This window comes from Remersonia thermophila, chromosome 7 (genome assembly GCF_042764415.1).
Source record: "Remersonia thermophila strain ATCC 22073 chromosome 7, whole genome shotgun sequence".
NCBI lineage: Eukaryota > Fungi > Ascomycota > Sordariomycetes > Sordariales > Chaetomiaceae > Remersonia > Remersonia thermophila.
Window position 1 is genome coordinate 592,572 of NC_092223.1, and position 21,038 is coordinate 613,609.

A 21,038-nucleotide genomic window follows, 5' to 3' on the forward strand; every position below is an offset into this window, starting at 1 on the left:
CTTCCACGCATCCCGCCCTCGCGGCTCGCATGAACCTGCTGCTGAGCACGCAGTCTTGGAGCCCGTCTTGGTGCCCGTCTTGGTCCGCTGGCGCCTTGACAGCCCCAAACACCACCATTACCTGCGATTACTACCCTGGCCGTCGCCAAAGCAATTTTCATCTTTGTCCGGATTTGCTGACCACGCAACCCAACCTCCCCCCCCCCCCCCCGGTCACTTCAGCCTATTATCCCGGCGTCGCTCTCAACAGCGAGGTCCGCACTTCCGAGAAGGGTAACGGGTGCTAATCTCTCTAATCTCTCCTCCGTCGAGTCGGCCGTGCCACGATACACTGCACCCCATACACGCACACCCGCTGGGGAACGGCGTCGGGTTGCCCGCTCTCTCTGCCACCCCCCCGGATAAGACACAAGAAACGTAGCCGTGCGTCTTCTGGAGACCCCCCCAGGGTCACCACCACCAACCATGGCGCCGAGAGTACCCCAGACCCGCCTCCACCACCATGCGCCCCGTCCATCCGCAGCAACCGTCACCGTCACGTCGTCCTTCTTGCTGGGCAACTTGCACTGTCCCACTTGTGTCTCCAGCATAAAGGCGGCCATCTACGGCGCCTTTCCCGGTGGAGACGCTTCCGGTCGAGACAATTCTGCCCTCAGCACTCTCAACACCCTCAACAATTCTTCTGCCTCCCCTGCAGCCTCCTCCTCTTCTTCTTCTTCTTCTCCTTCTTCTTCCTCCTCCTCTTCCGTCATCAAGTGGGTCTCCCCGAACGTGGTCACCTCGGTTGTGACGGTTGAGCACGCTCCCGGCGCTTCCCTCCGTCGCATGCGCCAGGCCCTCGAGGATAGCGGCTTTGAAGTGTGCGCCGTGGCGACGACGGCCGAGGACCTGTCCGATCTGGACGTTGACCTCTATCTGGACCAAGACGGAGCTGGGGCCGGCGAGGATCCATCCCCACCAAAAGACCAGCAGCAGCAGCAGAAGCAGCAGCAACAGCAACAGCAACAGCAACAGCAGCGGCAGCAGCCGCCTAGCACCGGTGTCTGTCAAAACGATACTAACATCATCATTATCAACAACAACAACAACATGGATCGTTCAACCTCCTCCTTCGCCCGCTTATTCCGACCCCTGCGGTCTTCAGCATCGCGGGGCCAGCGCCACCAAGCCCACCTGGAGCATTGCGAGCAGTGCCGAACCAGCAGGGCTGCTCCTGGCGCTTCTTCTACGGAACCCTCCGACCTCGAGGAGAAACATGCGCTCGAGACATTCAAGAGCATCGCTGGCACCATCGAAACCACCACGCCCACCACCCCTACGACACCCACGACGGCCTTGTCGTTCACCGCCCCAGCTGCAGGACCCGCACCATCACCAGCGCCAGCACCAACACAACCAGCACCGCCGCTTCCCCAGGACGACCAAGGCCAGCAACGACACGCACCGTTCATCGTTGTCGACCCCGCCAGCGCAGAGCCGTCGCCCCTCTACCGCGCAACCCTTGCGGTGGGGGGGATGACGTGTGCATCGTGCGCCGCCAGCATCCGCGAAGGGCTCCAGCAGCACGACTGGATCGCGTCGGTCGTGGCCGTCGACGTCATTGGAGGGAGCGCGACGGTCGATTTGCGCGACGGAGAAAAGGCCGACAAGCTGGCGGAAGCGGTGGAGGAGCTGGGGTTCGAGGCGACGCTGGTGGACGTCAAGGAGGTGGTTCCGGCACCGGGGGCGGCGAAGACGACGGCTCTGAAGCCGGGGTTCGGGGGGGTGGGTTCCAGGTCGGAATCGGAGCCGGAGCCGGAGGCGTGGCGAGCCAGCCTGGCCATCGTGGGCATGACGTGCGCGTCCTGCGCCAACAGCATCACGCGGGAGCTCCGAAGCAAACCCTGGGTGCGTGAGGTGGCCGTCAACCTGCTCACCCACAGCGCGACGGTCGACTTTGACGGTCGGCAGAACGCCGACAAGCTGGTCCAGGCCATCGAGGACCTCGGGTTTGAGGGAACACTTACCGACGTCGCCCCGCTGGGTCCAAGCCTTGATACGGGGCTAGCAACGACGACGGCAGCGGCGGCGACGACGGCGACGACGACGACAACCAAGACAGCCGCCACTAGCGGCGGACAGTCCCCCTCGCGCACGGTCGAGATCGCCATCGCCGGCCTCTACTGCCATCACTGCCCCCAACGCATCCTCGCCTCCCTCTCCGCCTTCCCCTCCCACCGCCAGCTGCGCATCCTCACCCCGCCCACCCTACAGCGCCCCATGCTCAAGCTCTCCTACGTCCCCTCCGCCCCGTCCTTCACCATCCGGCACATCCTCGCCGCCATCTCGGCGTCGGATCCCGGCTTTTCCCCCTCCATCCACCACCCGCCCACCCTCGAGGAGCGCGCCAAGCAGATCATGCGCAAGCACCGCCGCGCGATCCTCTGGCGCGTCGTGTTCTCCGGGCTCGTCGGCATCCCGACCTTCATCATCGGCATCGTCTACATGTCGCTGATGCCGCGCCACTCGCCCACGGCGCACTTCCTCATGGAGCCGTGGACGTCGGGCATCAGCCGCGCGCAGGTCGCCCTCTTCATCCTGGCCACGCCCGTCTACTTTTTCGCGGCCGACCTGTTCCACCGCCGCGCCATCAAGGAGATCCGCGCCCTCTGGCGCCGGGGCAGCCGCATGCCCGTGATCCAGAGGTTCTACCGCTTCGGGAGCATGAACACGCTCATGTCGCTGGGCACGACCATCGCCTACATCTCGAGCGTCAGCCAGATGATCGCCGCCGCGGTGGACCGGCCGGCCGAGATCAACGACAGCAACTTCTACTTCGACTCGGTCGTGTTCCTGGCCTTCTTCCTGCTGCTGGGCCGCCTGATCGAGAGCTACTCCAAGGCCAAGACGGGCGACGCCGTGGAGCAGCTGGCCAAGCTGCGGCCGACCACGGCGGTGCTCATCGAAGGGTACGGCACGCCCGCCGAGCGCGACGCCGTCGTGCAGGCCGACCTGCTGGACCACGGCGACGTCGTGCGCATCCCGCACGGCGGCTCCCCGCCGGCCGACGCCACCGTCGTCAAGGGCGAGTCCGCCTTTGACGAGTCGAGCCTGACGGGCGAGTCGCGCCCCGTGCGCAAGCAGCCCGGCGACCCCGTGTTCGCGGGCACCGTCAACTCGGGCGCCCAGGCGGTCCTCGCGCGCATCACGGGCGCCGCGGGGGCCTCGATGCTGGACAAGATCGTCGAGGTCGTCCGCGAGGGCCAGACCAAGCGCGCCCCGATCGAGCAGGTGGCCGACGTGCTCACGTCGTACTTTGTGCCCGTGGTGATGCTGATCGCCGTGCTGACGTGGATCCTCTGGCTGTCGCTGGGCCTCGGCGGGAGGATCCCGGGGCACTTTCTGGACGTGACGAGCGGCGGCTGGGTCGCCTTCAGCCTGCAGTTCGCCATCGCCGTGTTCGTGGTGGCGTGCCCGTGCGGCCTGGCGCTCGCGGCGCCGACGGCCATCTTCGTCGGGAGCGGGCTGGCCGCCAAGCACGGCATCTTGGCCAAGGGAGGCGGCGAGGCGTTTGAGAAGGCCAGCCGGGTGGACGTTGTCGTGTTTGACAAGACGGGAACGCTGACGCAGGGCGGCGAGCCGAGCGTGACGGACGCGGAGGCGTACGTCGACGAGGGCCGGCAGCGGGAGGCGCTTCTCGCGGCGCTCAAGGCGGTCGAGGAGAACAGCAGCCACCCGATCGCAAAGGCCGTCGTGGCGTTTTGCGCCGGGCGGACGGCCGCCAGGGCCAGCGTCGACGGGCTGCAAGAGTTCCCTGGCAAAGGCCTTCGGGCAACGGCGCTCAGCATCGCCTTTGGCGCTTCCGAAAACGAGGCGGAGGATGCGTCCTCCCCCTCTTCATCCTGCGCCGCCGCCGCCGCTGCCTTTGACCTGGCTGTTGGCAACGAAGCCTTCATGGCGGACCTCGCCGTCTCCATCCCGCCGGAGACGGCCGCGACGCTGGAGCGGTGGAAGTCGGAAGCCAAATCCATCGCTCTGGTCGCCGCCCGTCATCGCTCGTCCGACGCCGAGAAGGCGGCTGCTGCCGCCCCGTGGACCCTCTCCTTGGCCCTGTCCATCTCGGACCCGATCCGCCCCGAAGCCCCCCACATCATCCGCGCCCTCCAGTCCAGCGGCACCCGCGTCTGGATGCTCTCGGGCGACAACCCCACGACGGCCGCCGCGGTGGCCCGCCAGCTGGGGATCCCGTCGGACCAGGTCATCGCCGGGGTCCTCCCGACGGGCAAGGCGGAGAAGATCAAGCACCTGCAATCGACCCTGCGGGCGCGCAAGAAGCGGCGTCTTCTCCGGGGATTGCGAAGCGGGGCGGACGAGTCGATCACGAAGCGCGCCATGGTGGCCATGGTGGGGGACGGCATCAACGACTCGCCGGCGCTGACGTCGGCGGATGTGGGGATCGCCATCGGCAGCGGGGCGGACGTGGCCATCAGCAGCGCCGATTTCGTGCTCGTCAAGAGCGACCTGCGGGCGGTGGTCGACCTGCTGGACATGTCCCAGGTGGTGCTCCGGAGGATCATGTTCAACTTTGGCTGGGCGGTCGTGTACAACTGCCTGGCGCTGCCGGTGGCGGCGGGGGTGTTTTATCCCTTGACGACGCCGTCGGGGCAGCACATCCGGCTGGACCCGGTGTGGGCGAGCTTGGCCATGGCGTTGAGCAGCATCAGCGTGGTGCTGAGCTCGCTGGCGTTGCGGGTGAGGTGGGGAGCCATTGGGTTTCGACAGAGGAAGATTGAGTGAGCAGAAGGAGGAAAAGATGCAAAAAAAAGAAAAAAAAATGGAAAAGATGTCGTGGAGGGAGGCCAGGCTACATACAAAACGTGCGTGTCATTGGCATGGTATGGTAACGAGAGTTGGTTTGCGCAAGTTTTTTTTCGTTTGGCTTTGACGAGGGCGCGGGCGAGGTTGGGTTGCATTGGTCTGCTTTCCCTGCACCGACAAGAGGGATCAAGTACGCAGGAGGTAACAGGTAGTGGTGCACCTATTTGAGATACCCGGATCTAAAATGAAGACACGATTTGGTTACGGGAAAAATGAAAATCCATTGTGTGGCATGGGATGGATGGCATGATGATGACGATGTTGTTCCATGTGTGATGTGCTGGAACTACTGCGTAGTGAACTGGTGTAAGTCGAGGACCAAGAAACAAAACCGACGAAACGAGTGAATCGTCAAAACGCGTGCCAAGAATTGTCTGCCAAGTGGGGCGGGTCAGGTGCGTCGAGTACCTCATTAGGAAAGGTGGGAAGTGGGGTGGAGCCTGACCGGGGCAGGCCCAGAACGACGAGGTGCCAAGACCCTAACCCTGTGAGGTAAGCCCCGGGGACCCCATCTTTCGCTGCCCCCGTTCCCAGCTCGGCAAAAAGAAAACAAAAGTCTCCACGCTCCAACCCAAACAACACATCAGAGTCTATGTACATTTGACATCAGCTCTCTGCGCTTGGAGCGAGCCTTCCAAGCGTTGCACTCGATTTGAAACATCAGACGTGACAATCCAAGGCGACGAGCCGGTGGTTTTGGAAGCGCCCTTCTGTCGTCATCCCAAGCTTGTCCGCATCCGACGGGTGGGGGTCATCGTGTGGCAATCAACGACCGGATTCCATCCGTTGCCACAGCATCCGGTGGCTAACGTTTCTTGGAGTTCTGGAATCCATCAATCGCAGGTCTTTGGACGCCGAGCCGCTGGGACGACACAACAGCAACCGCCCCCCCTCCCCCCCACACACACGCGCGCAGTCTGACGGCGTCACATCGCGGCGGACAGAAACCTTCAGAAAAAAACAATGAACTCCGCCGTTAAGCGCAAGTTCAATGCGCTCATCCAAGGCCTGGGCCAACAGCCCGCGACAACGACAACCGCAGACTACACCACGACCGACCACCCGTCCTCATCGTCGCCGCACCTCCGTCGCTCCCTCTCCACCTCGCGCCTCGCCTCCTCCACCTCCACCATGCCCACCGACAGCGTTCTCGAGATGCTCAGCAAGAAACGCCGAGTCGGCGGCAGCGGCATCGGCAGCGGCGTCAGCGGTGGCAGCGGCCCCGACTTTGGTCGCAGGACCGGCCTGACCTCGACTCCCACCAAAACCGGCGCTTCGTCGGTGCTGGCCTCCTCGCCCGCCAGCATCCGCTCCGTCCCCGCCATGTCCGGCACCGCCACGGCCTCCATCTCCAACGTCACCCTCCGCCGCTGGACCCCCGGCGCCGGCGCCGGCGCCGCGAGCGCCATCAACAACACGGACGGCCGACCGCCCCCGCCCAAGTACTGCCCCAACGACCGCGAGCAGCTGCTTCGCCGGCTGTCCACGTTCCAGGAGCTGACGGGCTGGGCGCCCAAGCCGGAGCGCGTCAGCGAGATCGAGTGGGCCAAGCGCGGATGGTCGTGCGTCGGCAAGGAGCGGGTCAAGTGCAGCCTGTGCGCGCGCGAGCTGACCATCAAGGTGAACCGGCGGGAGGAGCCGGACGGGAGGGAGGTGGCGGTGCTGATTGCGAGCGAGATCGCCGAGAGCGTGATCGAGCGGTACAGGGAGCTGGTGGTGGAGGCGCACGGGGAGGAGTGTTTGTGGAGGAGGAAAGGGTGTGATGGTGAGCTTGGTTTTGTTTTTCTTTCTCTTTGGCACGTTGCGTTTGGCTCCTGCGTCTTGCTAACCCAAGCAACCGACAGATTCGCTCCTCCGCCTGCCCTACCCCAACCCGAAGCTCGCCCTCCAAGGTCTCCGCCAGCGCTACGACGAGCTCTGCGAGCGCGGGCCCTTCCTCCCGGACGAGTCCAGCATCCGCCTGCCGCCGACCCTCAACCTCGACACCGTCATCTCCCACCTGCCGCCGGACTTCTTCGCCCAGCCACCGCCACCACCCCCCGCCGCCACCCAGCAAGACAAAACCGCCTCTTCGACGGACGCGTCCGCGCCTGCGAGCTCGACGGCCCCCATCAACCGCTCCGCCCTCGCCCTCGCCCTCCTCGGCTGGCAATCCCTCACTCACCCTCAGCTCGGCACCCCCGTCCCCAACAGCGCTTCCTGCCACACCTGCCTGCGCCGTCTCGGCCTGTGGATGTTCCGTCCGCGAGAACCCACCGCCGGCTCTCCCGGCCCCGGCTCCACGTCCTCCCGCCCGCTCATGGACCACCTCGACCCCCTGCGCGAGCACCGCTTCTTCTGCCCTTGGAAGAACCCCGCCGCGCAGCGGAACCCGGCGGCCCGCCCGCTCGGCGGCGCGGGGTCCGGAGGCGCCGGGGAGCAGCGCGACATGGCCGCGTGGGAGGTGCTGGTCGTCGGGCTGCGCAACGAGGCCTTCATCCGGGACAAGGTCTCGGGCGGGAGCGCCAAGAGGAAGCCCGCCGCCGCCGCCGCGCCTGGGCACGGGCGGAGCAAGAGCTCCGTTCCTGCGCCCGGCCGGGGCCAAGAAGGAGGCGGCGCGGGCCCGGCGGGGGAGTCAGCGGCGGCGGCGGCGGTGCCGTCCACGCCGGTACGGAGGCCGACGACGGCGGGCGCCGAAGGAGGCGAGCTCCTGCTTGCCCAAGAGATGGAGGACGACGGCGGCCTGGATGACGAGGAGGCGCGCAGGAAGAAGGAGATGGATGTCATGTCGAAGCTGAGGAGGGTCAAGAGCTTGTTCAATGCCAAGACGGGAGGGAAGCTGAGGAAGCTGGGTTCGACCAGCAGGCCGGGCACGTCGCACTCGAGCGCCGCTGGCGGCGAGTAGCCGGGCGGGTTGGTCGAGGGGGAGGGGACCGTAATTGATGAGCAGGCATTGTTTGTTGGTGCTTGGTTCAGCAGCGTTTGGATTATCATGAACAGGGTTCGGTGTTGGTCTTGTCCTGTGCATGAAGATCCCTCCCCCTGCCTCCCCTTCGTTGTGCACATGGCCGGCGAACTCGCATCCGAAAAAAAGCACATGCCGTTGTTGCCCCTCATGCTTGTATTAATACAGTAGCCACCTTCAGATACCTAATCGCTGTAGTAATCCATCATCCTTGGATGGATATCCCTGTGTCCAAGACGCCAGGAGACATGCCACCCCCCGAACCCGTCATGCTTGACAAACCTCGCACCTTGAAATTCACGAATCGTAAATAAAAAGAAGAGACACACTCGCCGGACTGTAGGTCTTGCCCCTCCCAGACTGTATCACGTGCCACCCCCATACATAACCCTAACCCTTTGATCCATCGTCGCGTCCTGCGCCATCAATTGCTCAACACCATGATCATCATCGCCAAAATCAAGCAGCCTCGCAGCGGCTGAATCGCTCAAAAACGCAATAAAAATCGAATGGCTACAATTCGCAACAACATATCTGACGACGTAATCCATACAGAGCCCTAACCCTCAAGGCGCCTTAAGCGTCAAAATCCATGACCTCGCCTGCCATGCCCTCCCCTCCCATTACCTCAGCTGCCTGACTTGCCTGCGCCTGGTTCGCCTGGCTTGCACCCCTCCCGCGCGCCCTGCCTCTGGTGCCTCTGGTGGCCCTGGCGACCCTGCCCCTGGTGGTGGCGCCTCCCCTCCCACCTCACTTGGTGCCTCGCCTGCCACCATTTTCAATGTAATTGGCAGAGTTGGGAGGTTAAATGGCTTTGGCGGTCTTCATCGGAATGGCAGCCGCGAAGTTGTACGGGCGCGGGGTGGCAAGGGTTAGGGTTATGTATGGGGTGGCACGTGATACAGTCTGGGAGGGGCAAGACCTACAGTCCGGCGAGTATGTCTCAAAAAGAAACACCACATTTTGTACGTCGACCTCACGCATACTGGCATTTGAAAATACAAGACAGGGAAAAGGAAAAAAAGAAATCGCACAAGGGGCTGTCCGGGGATTGAACCCGGGACCTCTCGCATTCTTGTGACAGATCGAATTCCTAAGCGCGCATGCCAAGGCACAGATCAGACCCAAAGCGAGAATCATACCACTAGACCAACAGCCCAGTCGGCGTGCGATATCGGAGTGAGAACGTCAAACCTTGGCTTATGAAACCACCTTACAACCCCTTCGGCTCATGTTGACCTGCTGTCCGTCCGGTGCGGTATTACCGTCCAGCGCTGGCCCCTGAGGCGTCATCGAGACCACCGTTCACCGTCGTTCACCGACTTCACCGTCTTCACCGCACATCGCATAACTAATTACTGGATAGGTACCGCACGCCGGACCTCGCCCGTTGGTGCCAGAACTCCACATCGTTATTCCCCCCCGCTCTCCTTTTTGTTTTTATCAGCCGCAGATTCGGTTACGGAACGTCAGCGACAAAACCCCCGCGAGGAACCCGGCTCAATGGTCTAGTGGTATGATTCGCGCTTCGGGTGGATTCGATTCCCTCGTGGAAAGAGGAAAAAGCCCGCCTGCGATGAAGCAGGAGAAAATGTGCGAGGTCTCGGGTTCGATCCCCGATTGAGCCCCTCGGTTGCTTTGCGATTCAATTTTGTCTTTTCTTTTTTTTCTTTTCTTGCATTTGTGTGTTGGTGGTGGTGGTGGTGTTGTTGTTGTAGAGGTGTCACTGTCATGGGTACGTTCCTGATGCTGCACGTATTCACGCGGGACAGAGAGGTAGCTGCTTTTGCGATCAGGAAAAGAAAAAAAGAAGAGGGAGGAGGAGGAGAGGATTAAGGAAAGTTGTCATTTGTTTCTTCTCTCTTTTTTCTTTTTTACTTTTTTTTTTTTTTTGTGTTTTGTTCTGTTGTTGTTCCTTCGACATGCAAGAAATTTGTTCGAAGCAAACACTAGGAGCAAAACAAGGGGTTCGTAGCAAAACGAAGAAACGCATCGATGCATCACGCACGCAACCAAGGTCAGAGACCTGAGGTATGGCTGCCTATCTTAGGTCGAGATGAGAACAAGAAGCAACGCCATCCACCAGCTTTACCTTAGCTATGCTTGGGGTCCGGGTAATAGATATACTATAGTAATACAGGGGAAAAGCCTCGGGGCAGGTTCCAGGTTACCTCAGCCAGTGACATCACTTCTAAATCTCATGAAACCTCATGTCTCACTCAGCTGTCGGACCGTTGGACCGGAGAAACAAATGAAACATGGCCTTCTACCAAGAACACAGACAACGCCTCTGTACGACACCAAGCGCTGTCCTACATGAATGTACGGTACTATACATTGTATCTACACATTGCCCGTAAGCTAGACGCAACATCATCCACGATCCCATCTGAATGCTCCAACAAGATAACACCAGATACACGAAGGTTCTGTACATTCACGAAATTGCAAACGCTCATACACTATGCTAGGTGTCCCCGGATGTGTGCCAGCTCCAGCTGGTAGGATGGCACTCAAAAACTTAAACAAATGGCAACCCTCAAAAACAACCCAACACCTCCCCCCCCCTTCCTGCGCCCTCTCCCCCCGTCTTCATAGACAGGCTCCTCAATCCTCAGCCCCAACCCAATCCAAAACCGCACAAAGCCCCTCCACCAACCCCGCCGCACCCCTCGCTGCAACACGCACCACGCTCTCCACCAACAGCAGAGCCACCAGGACGGCCGCAAACGCCGCCTCGCCAAAGAAGCGGATGCTGATTCTGCCTTTCCCCATGCCGGTGCTGCTATTGCGGCTGCTCGACGGCCCACGAAGCATCCTCGCGAGAGCAACCGCCGTGGCCACCGCCGCCACCGCATCCCGCCTTCTTCGGGCTTCCATGTTCGTCGTCTCCCCGTGTTGGACGGAGGGGGCGAGGGTTTGCGTGCGTCTTCGTCGTCGTCGTCGTCGTCGTTGGTGTTGTCCTTGTGCTCCATGGTCATTTCCATTCACCAACAATCCCCCGTCGTTGTCGTCGTCCCCCTCCCCCTCCTCCTCTTCCACCACACCGCCATCACCACCCCTCTTCAGCCGCCCCAGGACTGGGCGAACTAGTCAATGCCCACCCCCCGCGGCAGCAACAAGCGGCCCCGAAGAAGCAGCCGCGGCCAGCAGCCGACGGTTCTTACGCATCAGCTGGTTCAGGCTCTTCTCCAACTTCTCTGTTTCCTTGCGCGACATGGCCAGCGCCTGCTCCGCGTCCTCGAGCGACATGAGCGGCACGTTGCCAAAGGGACCAGGGGAGGAAAAGTTGATGCCGCCCGCCGCGGCGCTGGAGCTGGTCGGAGCCGAAACGGCGTTGCTGGAGCTAGGCGTTGACGGGCGCTGCTGCTGCTGCTGCTGCTGTTGCTGCTGGGGAGAACCAGAATTCTGCGATGGCTGCTGTCCTTGCTGGTGATAGTGATGGTGGTGATGATGGTGATCCCTCGCGGCTGAGTTGAACACCTCCTCCACCGTAGGCAGATGCCCGTTGATGTCGATGTAGGGGTGGTGGTGCTGGTGCATGTCATCCGCGAAGGCGCCCACAGGGCCGGGGTAGTTAAGCTCGGGCGCCGCGGCGTTCACGTCAAGAATTTCGCCGTGCGATAGCGTCGGCAAGTGCGAAGCCGACGACGAGCCTGTGCCCGCGATGCCGCCATACAGCCACGGCGCAACGGAGCTCAAGTTAGGAGCCGCCGTCGACTGGCCGCCGCTGCTCGACATCGCCTTGGGCAGGTTCATGTCCCTAGCGTTGAGGTTCAGCCGCGGCAAGACGTACTGGTTGATGTAGTAGATGGCCTCCTCGCGCTGGATCTTGTTGATGGGGTCCGACGGATACGCGCCAGGGGCCGGCGGGAAGTAGCTCGGCGGCCCGTTGGGCACAGCCCGGCCCTTAATCAGGCTGAACCCGCCGCCCGCCTCATGACGCGACGAGACAAACGCGGCGGGGCTGGTGGCCGTCTCGGCGACGCGCTGCTGGAGCTCCAGGAAGCGGTCCTCTTCCTCGGGCGAGAGGTTGCGGATGCAGTCGCCGTTGGGGGTCAGGAGGATGCGCGTGCCGTCCACCACCTTGCGGACCGGCTTCCCGGCGAGCAGGGCCGCCTGGTCCTCCTCGGTGACGATCGACTTGGTCGGCATCATGGAGTTCTTCGCCGCCTGCTCCCGAAGGCTCGCGTTGTACGCATCGCTCCGTGACTTGTCGATCTGCACGTTCGCCGGTCTGAATAGCGCCAGGCTCTCGAGGCTCTCGGAAACCAGCCCGGCCGCCTGCAACTCCCGCAGGACCGACGCTGGAGTTGGGTAGGTCCGCGGAACCGAAGAATCCAAGTTGGGCTTGTCAACCCCCTTCCCCTTGGTGTCATACCGGCTCTTCGGCGGCAGCGGCTCATCCGTCAGAGTGGTCGTTTCGTTGGCCGTGGACCGGTACGCCGACGACTCTTCCTTGACCTCGGGGATGTCCTTCGCCTCCTTCGCCTCCTTGGACTCCTTGGACTCTTTGGCGGCCGTGGGGGTGTGCGGCGTCTCTGGGCGGCTAACGGCCGGGGTGGGTGTCTTGCTGGTCGTCTTCTCCTTGTCCTTCTTCTGCTTCTTCTTACGGCCGACGATGGGACCGATCTCGGGAGCGGGTTCGGACTTGACGGGCTGCGCTGCGATGGTCGCCGACTCCTTCTTGAGCGCCTCCTTGCGCGCCTTGCGCTGTTGGCTCTTGGTGGTGGCGCGCACGGGCGCGGAGCCGATCTTGGACGGAGGCGGAGAGCTGGCGCGGGACGCCGACATCGAGGCCGAGATGATGGAGGCGCTATCCGAGATCAGCTCGCTTGCGGGCGTGTCGGGCCGGATCGTCGCCGCCGCGACAGACCGCAGAGCCGGGCCGGCGAGGACCGGCGTGGACGGCGTCTCGGTCTTTGGCGTTGACACCACCCTCAGGGTCTTCGGAGCCGGTCGGCTCACCGGGGTGGAGGCCGTCGACGAGGTCGCCGCTGGGAGGGGCGGGAAGGCAGACTTGTCCTCCTTGGCAGACTTGTCGCTCGCCGAAGGCGCCTCGGCGCTCTTGGTCTGGACCGTCTTGGTGGCCGTCGCGGCCGCAATGTTGAGGACGGGGGCGGGGCGCGACGCCAGCTTCTTGTCGGCAGCCTTCTCGGCAGCCTTGGTCTCCGCGTTTGCCGGCTCAGGCTTCTCAGGGGCAGAGGCAGGCGGCGCGGTGGCTGGCGTTTCCTTCTCTTTGGCCTTCTCCTTTTCCTCCTTCTCTTTGCCGGCGCTCTTCTCTTCCTTCTCCTTTTCCTTCTTGCCCTTGGCCTTGTCCTTACCCTTGTCGGCCGCCTTCTCAGCCACCTTCTTCGCAGCAGGTGTCGTTGCCTTGGCTGCCGTCTTGGCCGGCACGGGAGTCGCTGACCGGGGAGGATTCGTAGCATTGAGAGCCGGGAAGTCTTCATCCGTCAGGACCTTCGTTTTGCCCTTGGTGTCCTTGGCCGAGCTGCTTTCCGCCGCCGGCATCTTAACGGCCTTCTTGGGGTCGGGTGCGGGCGTCACGGCCTTCTTGATGAGAGGGCTAGCCACGGCGGCGGGAGGTTTGACCGGCGTCTTCGTGACGGGTGGCGTCTGCCTGCCCAAGCTCCCTCCAGGAAGCGAAGCATGCGAGATGGCCGGCGACGCATAGGTGGCAGGGTGAGAGAATCCAGGCGGGACGCTAGGAGTGCCGGTGCGTCCGAGGGGCGTGCCAACGCGACCAAGAAGGTCGAATGCGCCAGGCGGCAGCCGCGTATTCGGGTCGATGGGCTCATCAGCAACCAGAGCCTCGATGCTCGAAGCTACCTCGGCCAGCGAGGAGAAGTCGTCATCTATGAAGGAGCCAAGTTAGCCTTGTAACCCAACGCCAACAACGTCAAACATGCGAACAAGAAAAAAAAAAAAAAAACATCCAAAAAACATCATCACCTCTGGGAGAGGGAGGGGCCACACAGAACGCCACCACCGCTATGTACAGGATGGGATTTGAGTTACGTCAAACGAGATCATCGTCTTCCAGAGGACCAAAGGTGAATAGACGACTCTAGGAAAAGAGTGGTGTAATGATGCTCTATTTCAGCCACCGAATGTCACCTCAAACCCCGAGGGCGGATAGATAACCTGGGGCCCAAGTTAACGTACATGGGACAACCTTGAGGAAGACGATGAGAGCTTGCCTGACGTAACCCAGTAACCCCTGATGATGCAGAGCATATTCCCCCCCCAAAAAAGGTCTGGCCGGCAAACGGCACAAAAAGAGCCCAATGACCCAAACCTCAGACCGCGACCGAACCGAACCGAATGCCATAGACGCCAGTGCAAGGCCGCTCCTCCATCGGATTCGGCGCGTTGCGATGCTTTTTCCACGGAATCGAGGCCCTGTGCGTGTCTCCATGATGCGTGCCTCGTAATTTCTCATATCCCGCCCAATGCCCCGTGACGCTGTCGTGATATATAGTTGCGCAAAAAAAAAAAAAACAAAATAAACAAATCGTCGAAATGAGATAAACAAAAAAAAGTGCTACCCGGCCCTCCCAGAGTGATAACGTAACAAAATAAAAAGAAGAAAAAGCAAAAAGGGTACAGTCGCGCGCGGGCGGGCCTGGTCTTTTTTTCATCGATGACCACGCACGATCACCAGGCCCGATAACCCGGGTTGTACATCATGCCGGAGTTGGTGTACCCACCTTGCGACTGACCAGCAAACAGTCCCTGGCCGAGGCCAGCGCTGCCCTGCTGCTGCAGATGCTGCTGGGACTGCATTCTCGCCTGTAGGATGCTCGGGTCCGCAAGATCTACTAAGCCACTCCCCCCAGAGGAGGAAGTGTTAGCGTGTCTGTGCTTCTTCCCCTTCTTCTTCTGCTTGGAACCGGAGTCTTGGAAGGCCCCAAGCTGAGAAGCGTAGGGCGATGCCAGGTGGTTCGAGGCAGGAGCCGGGGTCGAGGAGGTGGACGGTGGGTACAGAGGAAGGGCAGAGGAAAACAGTAACTCACGCTTTGCGGCATCGTGCGCCTGGGTGGCAGCCCCGCGACCGCGGAAGAGCTGCAGCATCTCGTTGGCATCCTTGGAAGCCCCGCCGAACGCGGACCCGAAGCCGTGCTGACCAAAGACGCCAGGCGGCGTGCCCGTCGACTTGAGGCCCGGCGGGGGCCCGGGCATGGAGGCGGCATAGTATTGGCTCGGTTGGTTGTGGAACGTCGACGGCATCATGGATGACTGCTGCGCCATGATCCGGGGGTTGGCCGCCAGCTTGACGGCCGTGGCCGACGTGGTGTCCCTGCCGTCGGTGGCGAAGCTGAACCGCGAGCCCTGGCGGTTGTGGCCCTGGCCTTGGAACAGGTTCGCCTGGGCCGACAGGTGGTCCACAAAGTTGGTCGGCTGGCGCATGAAGGCGGGTTGCTGAGGCGTCACGGTGCGGCTGCCGCCGATGGCGCCAAGGTTCGCAGCGGGCTGGATGAAGCCCGAGCCGACGGGCTGGCCGAAGAGGCCGTCTTGGCTGCCGCGTTGGATGGGCGGCTGAGCGACCCGACGAGGATCGAAGGCGGGCCCTTCGCGGGCGTGATCGCGATCCTCGGGCTCGCCGCCCAGGGCGTGGCTGCCGCTGCTCTCGGGCTCGCCTTCCGAAGGCTCCCGCACGCTCCGCGACTGCTGATCGGCGACGCTGCTGCTCTCTTCGGCGGCGCGCTGAGCACGACGACGCATCCCGCCGCGGGGGTCGAACATTGGCGGGTAGAGCTTGTCCAGCTCCTCCGTGGCCAGGTCGCGACCCAGCTTGGGCCATGCCAGAGAGCAGCCTTCCAGGGACTTGAGCAACGCCTTGAGGGAGTCCTCGGGTATCGCCTTGGCTGCCTTGGCGAGCTTCGAAGCAACGGTATCCTTGGACGGGGTGGCGGCCTTGGAGGCGGCGGCTGCCTGGGCAGCGGCAGCGGCTTGAGCAGGTGTTGGGTCTGGCGGAGCGTCCTCGACGGCGGATTCGGCGGTGACGGGTAGGGAGTGCGAGATGGCGGGGCTCGGGGCGGCGGCGCTGGTGGCGTGGCTGCCCCGGCGGCTGCGGACCTGGGGGTTGCGGGCCCAGTTCGCTGACGGCGGAAGCGCGGGGGCATCACCGTCGTTGGATCCGTCCTTGCTGGCGGCACGAGCCATGGGCTGCGCCGGGGCAGGAGACGGTGAAGGGTGGGCCTGCTGTCTCGACGCGGAACGCGAGGCACCGGCGTTGTGGATCGGTCGCTGGGAGTTGATGCTGTTCATCGAAGACAAGTCTTGGCGGCTGTAGCTATCCTCCTCGTCGCCCAGTTCGTGTAGGAACATGCACTGCCGGTTTGTGCACTGCTCGTGACGTAGCCAGGCGGAGCAGTACTTGGTCGTGCCCAACTGGGCCCGAAGGATCCTGTCGCCGTTCTGGGACCCGTTGACGGCCGCGATGCAGCGGGCGGCATCCTCCTTCTTTTCGAATGTGACGTAGACGCCCAAGGACTGGTTCTGGCCATCGGTCCCCTTGCGGCTGCTGATGGAGATCTTGAGTATGTTGCCGTACTGGCCAAAGAACTCGGGCTTGCGGAGGGTCTTGAGCAGCTCGTCTTCGCGGACCGTCGGGGTCAGCCCGGTCACGTAAACCAGGTTCTTCTGGACAACCCGGACGCCGACGAGGCTCTTGCGGTTCTCCTTCTCGGCCTCGCGTTTCTGAGCCTCTTTCTGGCGTTGTTCGGCGGCGCGCTTCTTCTGGTTCTTTTGGATGTTTGCGCGGAACTCGGCGATCCTGTCGAGGGTCAGTAGGCTGGGGATGCCAGACGCCGAGGGCAGGGTCGTGCTTACTCCTCCTGCGTGACGACCTTCCACTGGATCGTCTTGTCGTCGTAGGGTCGGCGGCAGGCGGGGCACAATCCGTTCATATTATTCCGGATGTTGTTGAAGCAGAACTGGCAGATCTAGGCAGGGACGCAACGTTAGCCAAGGGAACGACGCGAGGCACGCGAGACGGTGTTCGAGACAGCAGCGTACCTGGTATCCACACGGGCATGGTCGGAAGTTGCGGTCGGAGAGATCGAACTCCTCGATGCAGAGAGGGCTATCGGCGCGGGGTTAGCGGGTTTGGGTTGGATGAAGACAGGAAGCAACTCTCGTGGGGGACAAGGTGCACATACCAGCAGTCCTCCTCATCGTCGATGTAGGTGTCTTGGGGCGCCATGGCTGCGGTGGGTTGGGATTTGGTGGTGGCACGTGTTGCTCGGAAGAAGGGTTGGTCTAGGTCGACCTGTTTGGTCTGTCCGGAGGGATGATGCGCACAGATGTCGAGACGCTCGCAGGTGGGTCGTCGAAGGGAAGTGGGAATCGATCGGCGAGGAGAAGACGATGGCTGAGAAAGTCGAGGCTAAAAAAGAAAAAAGAAATAGAGATTAGTCCGGTACGAGAAGGTGGTGTGTAGTCGTCAAATGGGTTTCGTTTGGAATTGGCGAGGGGAACAAGATCGTGGAGTGGCAGAAAGGAGGAAATGGCGGCAACGGAGAAACGACAGAGCCTGCGAAAGAGATGTCTATGCCGTTTCGGGATTAGCGCGCTGCCGCACGTGTCGACCTGCTTCTGGTTGGGTGGTCAGGGTTAGGGTTGGACGTATAGATGTCCGGGGACAGAGGAGGGATGCGACGTGAAACGCAAACGGTCAAAGCTTGGAGATTGGCAGAAGCAAAAGGAGAAGTGCAGATCTCCTGGGGATTGATAGAGCGGGGAAAGGGACCTTGTCCTACCAGCGACCATGCCCAGGGATGCCGTTGAATCAAGCGTCCAGCCGTCCTGGCTTCTGTCCCATCCACGTGACATATCACATGACACACACCCCGGACCTTTCCCGCCTGAGCTCTCTGCTCCCGCGACGTCAATCCACTCTGCAACCGATCCCGCATTCCGTTGATGGTCTAACCATCCCGCCTCCCTCTGATCGAGGCCACCGGCTGACTCTCGATCAATTGGCTCCCCAAGCCTCCAGACGCCGCCATGGCCAGCAAGCTCTGCAAGCATAGGGCCCTGGCCGCCGCCCTGCGGCCCACGAAGCCGTCGCCGTCCCTGTCGCCGTCGTCGGTGGCCCTGCGGTCCTGCTTCTCGACCACCACTCGCCTCGCCGCCGTCAACGTGCCCAGGGACGCCCCGAACCCCCGCGCCGCGCCCCGCGGCCAGGTCGGCCCTCTCAAGGCCGCGCCCGTCAACCCGGCCGACAAGTACCAGTCCAAGGCCGACGACCTGCACAAGTACGGCGCTTGGCTCATGAGCTGCCTGCCCAAGTACATCCAGCAGTTCTCGGTCTGGAAGGACGAGTTGACCATTTACATTTGCCCCTCGGGCGTCATCCCGGTGTTTTCTTTCCTCAAGTGTAAGGCGGCCTTTTTTTCTGCGGGCGGAGCGGGCGCGGCATTTCAGCGCCTTGCGGGGTGAGTGGGTTGGGCGGGTTGGCTGATATCGTGACCCCTCTCCAGACAACACCAACGCCGAGTTCACCCAGATCAGCGACATCACGGCCGCCGACTACCCGACGCGCGACCAGCGGTTCGAGGTCGTCTACAACCTGCTCAGCGTCCGGCACAACGCCCGCATCCGCGTCAAGACGTACGCCGACGAGGTCACCCCCGTTCCCAGCGTCACCCCGCTGTACATGGGCGCCAACTGGTTCGAGCGCGAGGTCTACGATCTGTTTGGCGTCTTCTTCACCGGCCACCCGGATCTGCGCCGCATCATGACCGACTACGGCTTTGAGGGCCACCCGCTGCGCAAGGACTTCCCCATGACCGGCTACACCGAAATCCGCTACGACGAGGAGAAGAAGCGCATCGTGACGGAGCCGCTTGAGCTTACCCAGGCCTACCGCAACTTTGAGGGCGGTTCGAGCGCTTGGGAGCAGGTTGGGCCTGGTGTTGACCGTACGCCCGAGACGTTCAAGCTGCCGACGCCCAAGCCCGAGGAGAAGGCCGAGGAGAAGAAATAAGCAGGGCCGTTGTATATATCGCCAGCAAAAGAAGTCATTTGACCATCCGCGAGCCAACCGACGTGCTGCGTTGCTGTTGGTATCTTGGCCTCCCCGTGTGCAAAGAACCATTGAGGTTGTTTCAGCGTCAGGCCGCTGCATTTGTTCCTTCCGTTGGCTTCCCATGCATGATTCTGTCAGCCCGGTGGCCAACTCTGCCCTTTAACTACCCTATGGCGCCCACTGCTGCTACGTACTCTCCCTAGGAGGATCTCGACATTGTATGTGCTATTCGCGCATCGACAGAAGAACCCTGGGCAAAATCGCTCACTTGATGCTTCAACGTCCGTCAAGGACCCAAGACAAGGTCATCCAGATTTCTCGAGGGTTTTGTCCCGCCTGCAAAGCCCTCATATCGTCCCTTTGTAGTGATACAGCAGCACGAGGTAGGATGAGCATCCTGTGGATGGTCGCGTAGGTGGGGAGGGGGGGTTGGGGGGTTGGTGGGGGAGAGGGGCGCATCTCTGGCACACGTCTTGCCCCCCCCCCCCCCCCCCCCCCCCATAATATCTGTCGGACAGGGTTAAACTTCAGAGCCAATGATCACTTGGCGACTCCTGGAGGTAGAATCCGGGGTAGTGCCTTTTTTTTTTGTCAGGTCATGTACAAGGTAGGTATTGAGCAGTGCCGGAAAGCGCTTCGAAAGTTTTCCCGATGTGATCGGTTCCTTGGATGGCCTGCAGCAGAACCGCCATGGCAATGGGCTTCGCCATGATGACTACGGAATTGAGATCCAGAAACACACAGACTACGGCGGTCAGAATTCGTGTCTTGGATCACAGGAAGATCGGAAGCGCTATTACACCGCAGAGACTTGGCTAGATAGGCCCCTCAGGGGAGGCCTACGAGGCATAAACACGTCTCGGCGCACTGCTCACCTTTGCGCCGTTGGTCTTCCGAGAGCGCAGGCACGGTGAAATCAATGCGGAAACATTTCTGGAGGGCACGTTGGAAAGAGACAAGAAGCATAGGAGGTTTGGATCATCTTTTTTTGATGCATTGTGAACTATACCAATCCAAACATGGGTGGCCCTTTCGGGGGCTCCCAAAAGGCAGGCTGCTGGGTATATACAAGGAAAATAGGCTATGTACAGGTTTTTTCTTTTGCATCCTCATCCACCTCTCCGTCCCCCCTGCGGCCTCACCCTTAGAGGCGGCCCTTGTAGCCCTTGGGGGCGAGGTTGACGTTGTACTCGAGCTCGAGCACGGCCTTGGGGTCGCCCTCGATGGGCTTGAAGGTGACAACCAGGTCGTCCTTGACGGCGAAGACGGTGTCGCTCTTGACCCACGGGTCGTCGGCCGGGTAGAGCTGGGTGGTGCAGCCCTGGAAGTCGGGGTGGGTGACCATGATGTGGATGTGGGCCGGGCGCATGGGGTGGCGGTCCATGAGCGACAGCAGGGCCCAGCTGGGGCCGTCGCGGGGCAGCGAGTAGGCCGTCGGGTGCAGGCAGTAGAACCAGTAGTGGCCGTTCTCGTCGGCGCGGAACTTGCCGCGCAGGTTGTTGGGGGTCTGGTTCTCGGGGTCCTGGAAGTCGTACTTGCCGTTGGCCGAGGCCTGCCAGATGTCGAAGACGGCGTTGGGGATGGGCTTGCCGGTGGTGATGTCGCGGATCACGCCGTGCATCTTGACCACGCGGCCGTTGGGGGGGACGCCGTCCTGGAAGATCTCGCCGCCGAGAGGGCGGAAGGGGGCGTTGGGAGACCAGAAGGGGCCCAGGATGGAGGAGGAGGTGGGGTCAAGGCCAGTCTCGGAGATGACCTTGTGCGCGATCTCGTCGACGAGGCTGGGAGCGGGTTAGATATCTGAAAGGCTGGGGCTTGGATTTTCTTTTAAAAAAAAACCGGTGCGGAGGGAGGACACTTACGACTCGAGGCCGAGGATATCGCAGATGCGGTGCGTCTCGTTGCGGGTCTTGTTGCTCTGGACGTAGATCTCGCCCAGGGAGTTGATGAACTTGACGCCCTCCATCCACTCATCGACGGTGAGCTCGACCTCGCGGGCGAAGTCGTGGATGTGGCGGATCAGAGCGCCAAAGACCTGGCGGTGACGGGCGCTGGTCTTGGGGCCCATGCCGTTGATCACCTGCTCGGTGAAGTTGGGGTCGAAGCGGTGCGCCGGCTTGTCGGAGGCCATTGTGACGGTGGTGAGGAAGAAGATGGGAAAAGGTGGTAGCTCGAAGGGAAAAGGTCCGAAAGATGTACTGG

The 21,038-nt window shown here is 62.0% G+C and overlaps 5 protein-coding genes and 2 non-coding genes across 7 annotated transcripts; 4 read left to right on the forward strand and 3 right to left on the reverse strand.

Annotated features, from left to right (window-relative positions):
- Positions 1-465: 465 nt before the first annotated feature.
- Positions 466-4,776, forward strand: VTJ83DRAFT_7142 (uncharacterized protein; the record flags this gene model as incomplete). The annotated part of the gene is made up of 1 exon (XM_071013932.1): positions 466-4,776. One exon carries the CDS (start codon positions 466-468, stop codon positions 4,774-4,776), a length of 4,311 nt encoding a protein of 1,436 aa, XP_070863359.1.
- A 1,044-nt stretch (positions 4,777-5,820) lies between these two features.
- On the forward strand, positions 5,821-7,741 carry VTJ83DRAFT_7143 (uncharacterized protein; the record flags this gene model as incomplete). The annotated part of the gene is made up of 2 exons (XM_071013933.1): positions 5,821-6,622; positions 6,702-7,741. 2 exons carry the CDS (start codon positions 5,821-5,823, stop codon positions 7,739-7,741), a joined length of 1,842 nt encoding a protein of 613 aa, XP_070863360.1.
- A 1,096-nt stretch (positions 7,742-8,837) lies between these two features.
- VTJ83DRAFT_t167 lies at positions 8,838-8,960 on the reverse strand. The gene has a single exon. It is a non-coding gene; the product is annotated as a tRNA-Pro (tRNA).
- A 338-nt stretch (positions 8,961-9,298) lies between these two features.
- VTJ83DRAFT_t157 lies at positions 9,299-9,429 on the forward strand. The gene has a single exon. It is a non-coding gene; the product is annotated as a tRNA-Pro (tRNA).
- A 1,465-nt stretch (positions 9,430-10,894) lies between these two features.
- Positions 10,895-17,009, reverse strand: VTJ83DRAFT_7144 (uncharacterized protein; the record flags this gene model as incomplete). Its single annotated transcript, XM_071013934.1, has 6 exons — positions 10,895-13,656; positions 14,512-14,622; positions 14,818-16,580; positions 16,637-16,749; positions 16,823-16,889; positions 16,966-17,009. The coding sequence occupies 6 exons, from the start codon at positions 17,007-17,009 to the stop codon at positions 10,895-10,897; spliced, it is 4,860 nt and encodes a 1,619-aa protein (XP_070863361.1).
- An 803-nt stretch (positions 17,010-17,812) lies between these two features.
- On the forward strand, positions 17,813-18,794 carry VTJ83DRAFT_7145 (uncharacterized protein; the record flags this gene model as incomplete). Its single annotated transcript, XM_071013935.1, has 2 exons — positions 17,813-18,185; positions 18,289-18,794. 2 exons carry the CDS (start codon positions 17,813-17,815, stop codon positions 18,792-18,794), a joined length of 879 nt encoding a protein of 292 aa, XP_070863362.1.
- A 1,186-nt stretch (positions 18,795-19,980) lies between these two features.
- On the reverse strand, positions 19,981-20,967 carry VTJ83DRAFT_7146 (uncharacterized protein; the record flags this gene model as incomplete). Its single annotated transcript, XM_071013936.1, has 2 exons — positions 19,981-20,617; positions 20,699-20,967. The coding sequence occupies 2 exons, from the start codon at positions 20,965-20,967 to the stop codon at positions 19,981-19,983; spliced, it is 906 nt and encodes a 301-aa protein (XP_070863363.1).
- Between the last annotated feature and the right edge of the window lie 71 nt (positions 20,968-21,038).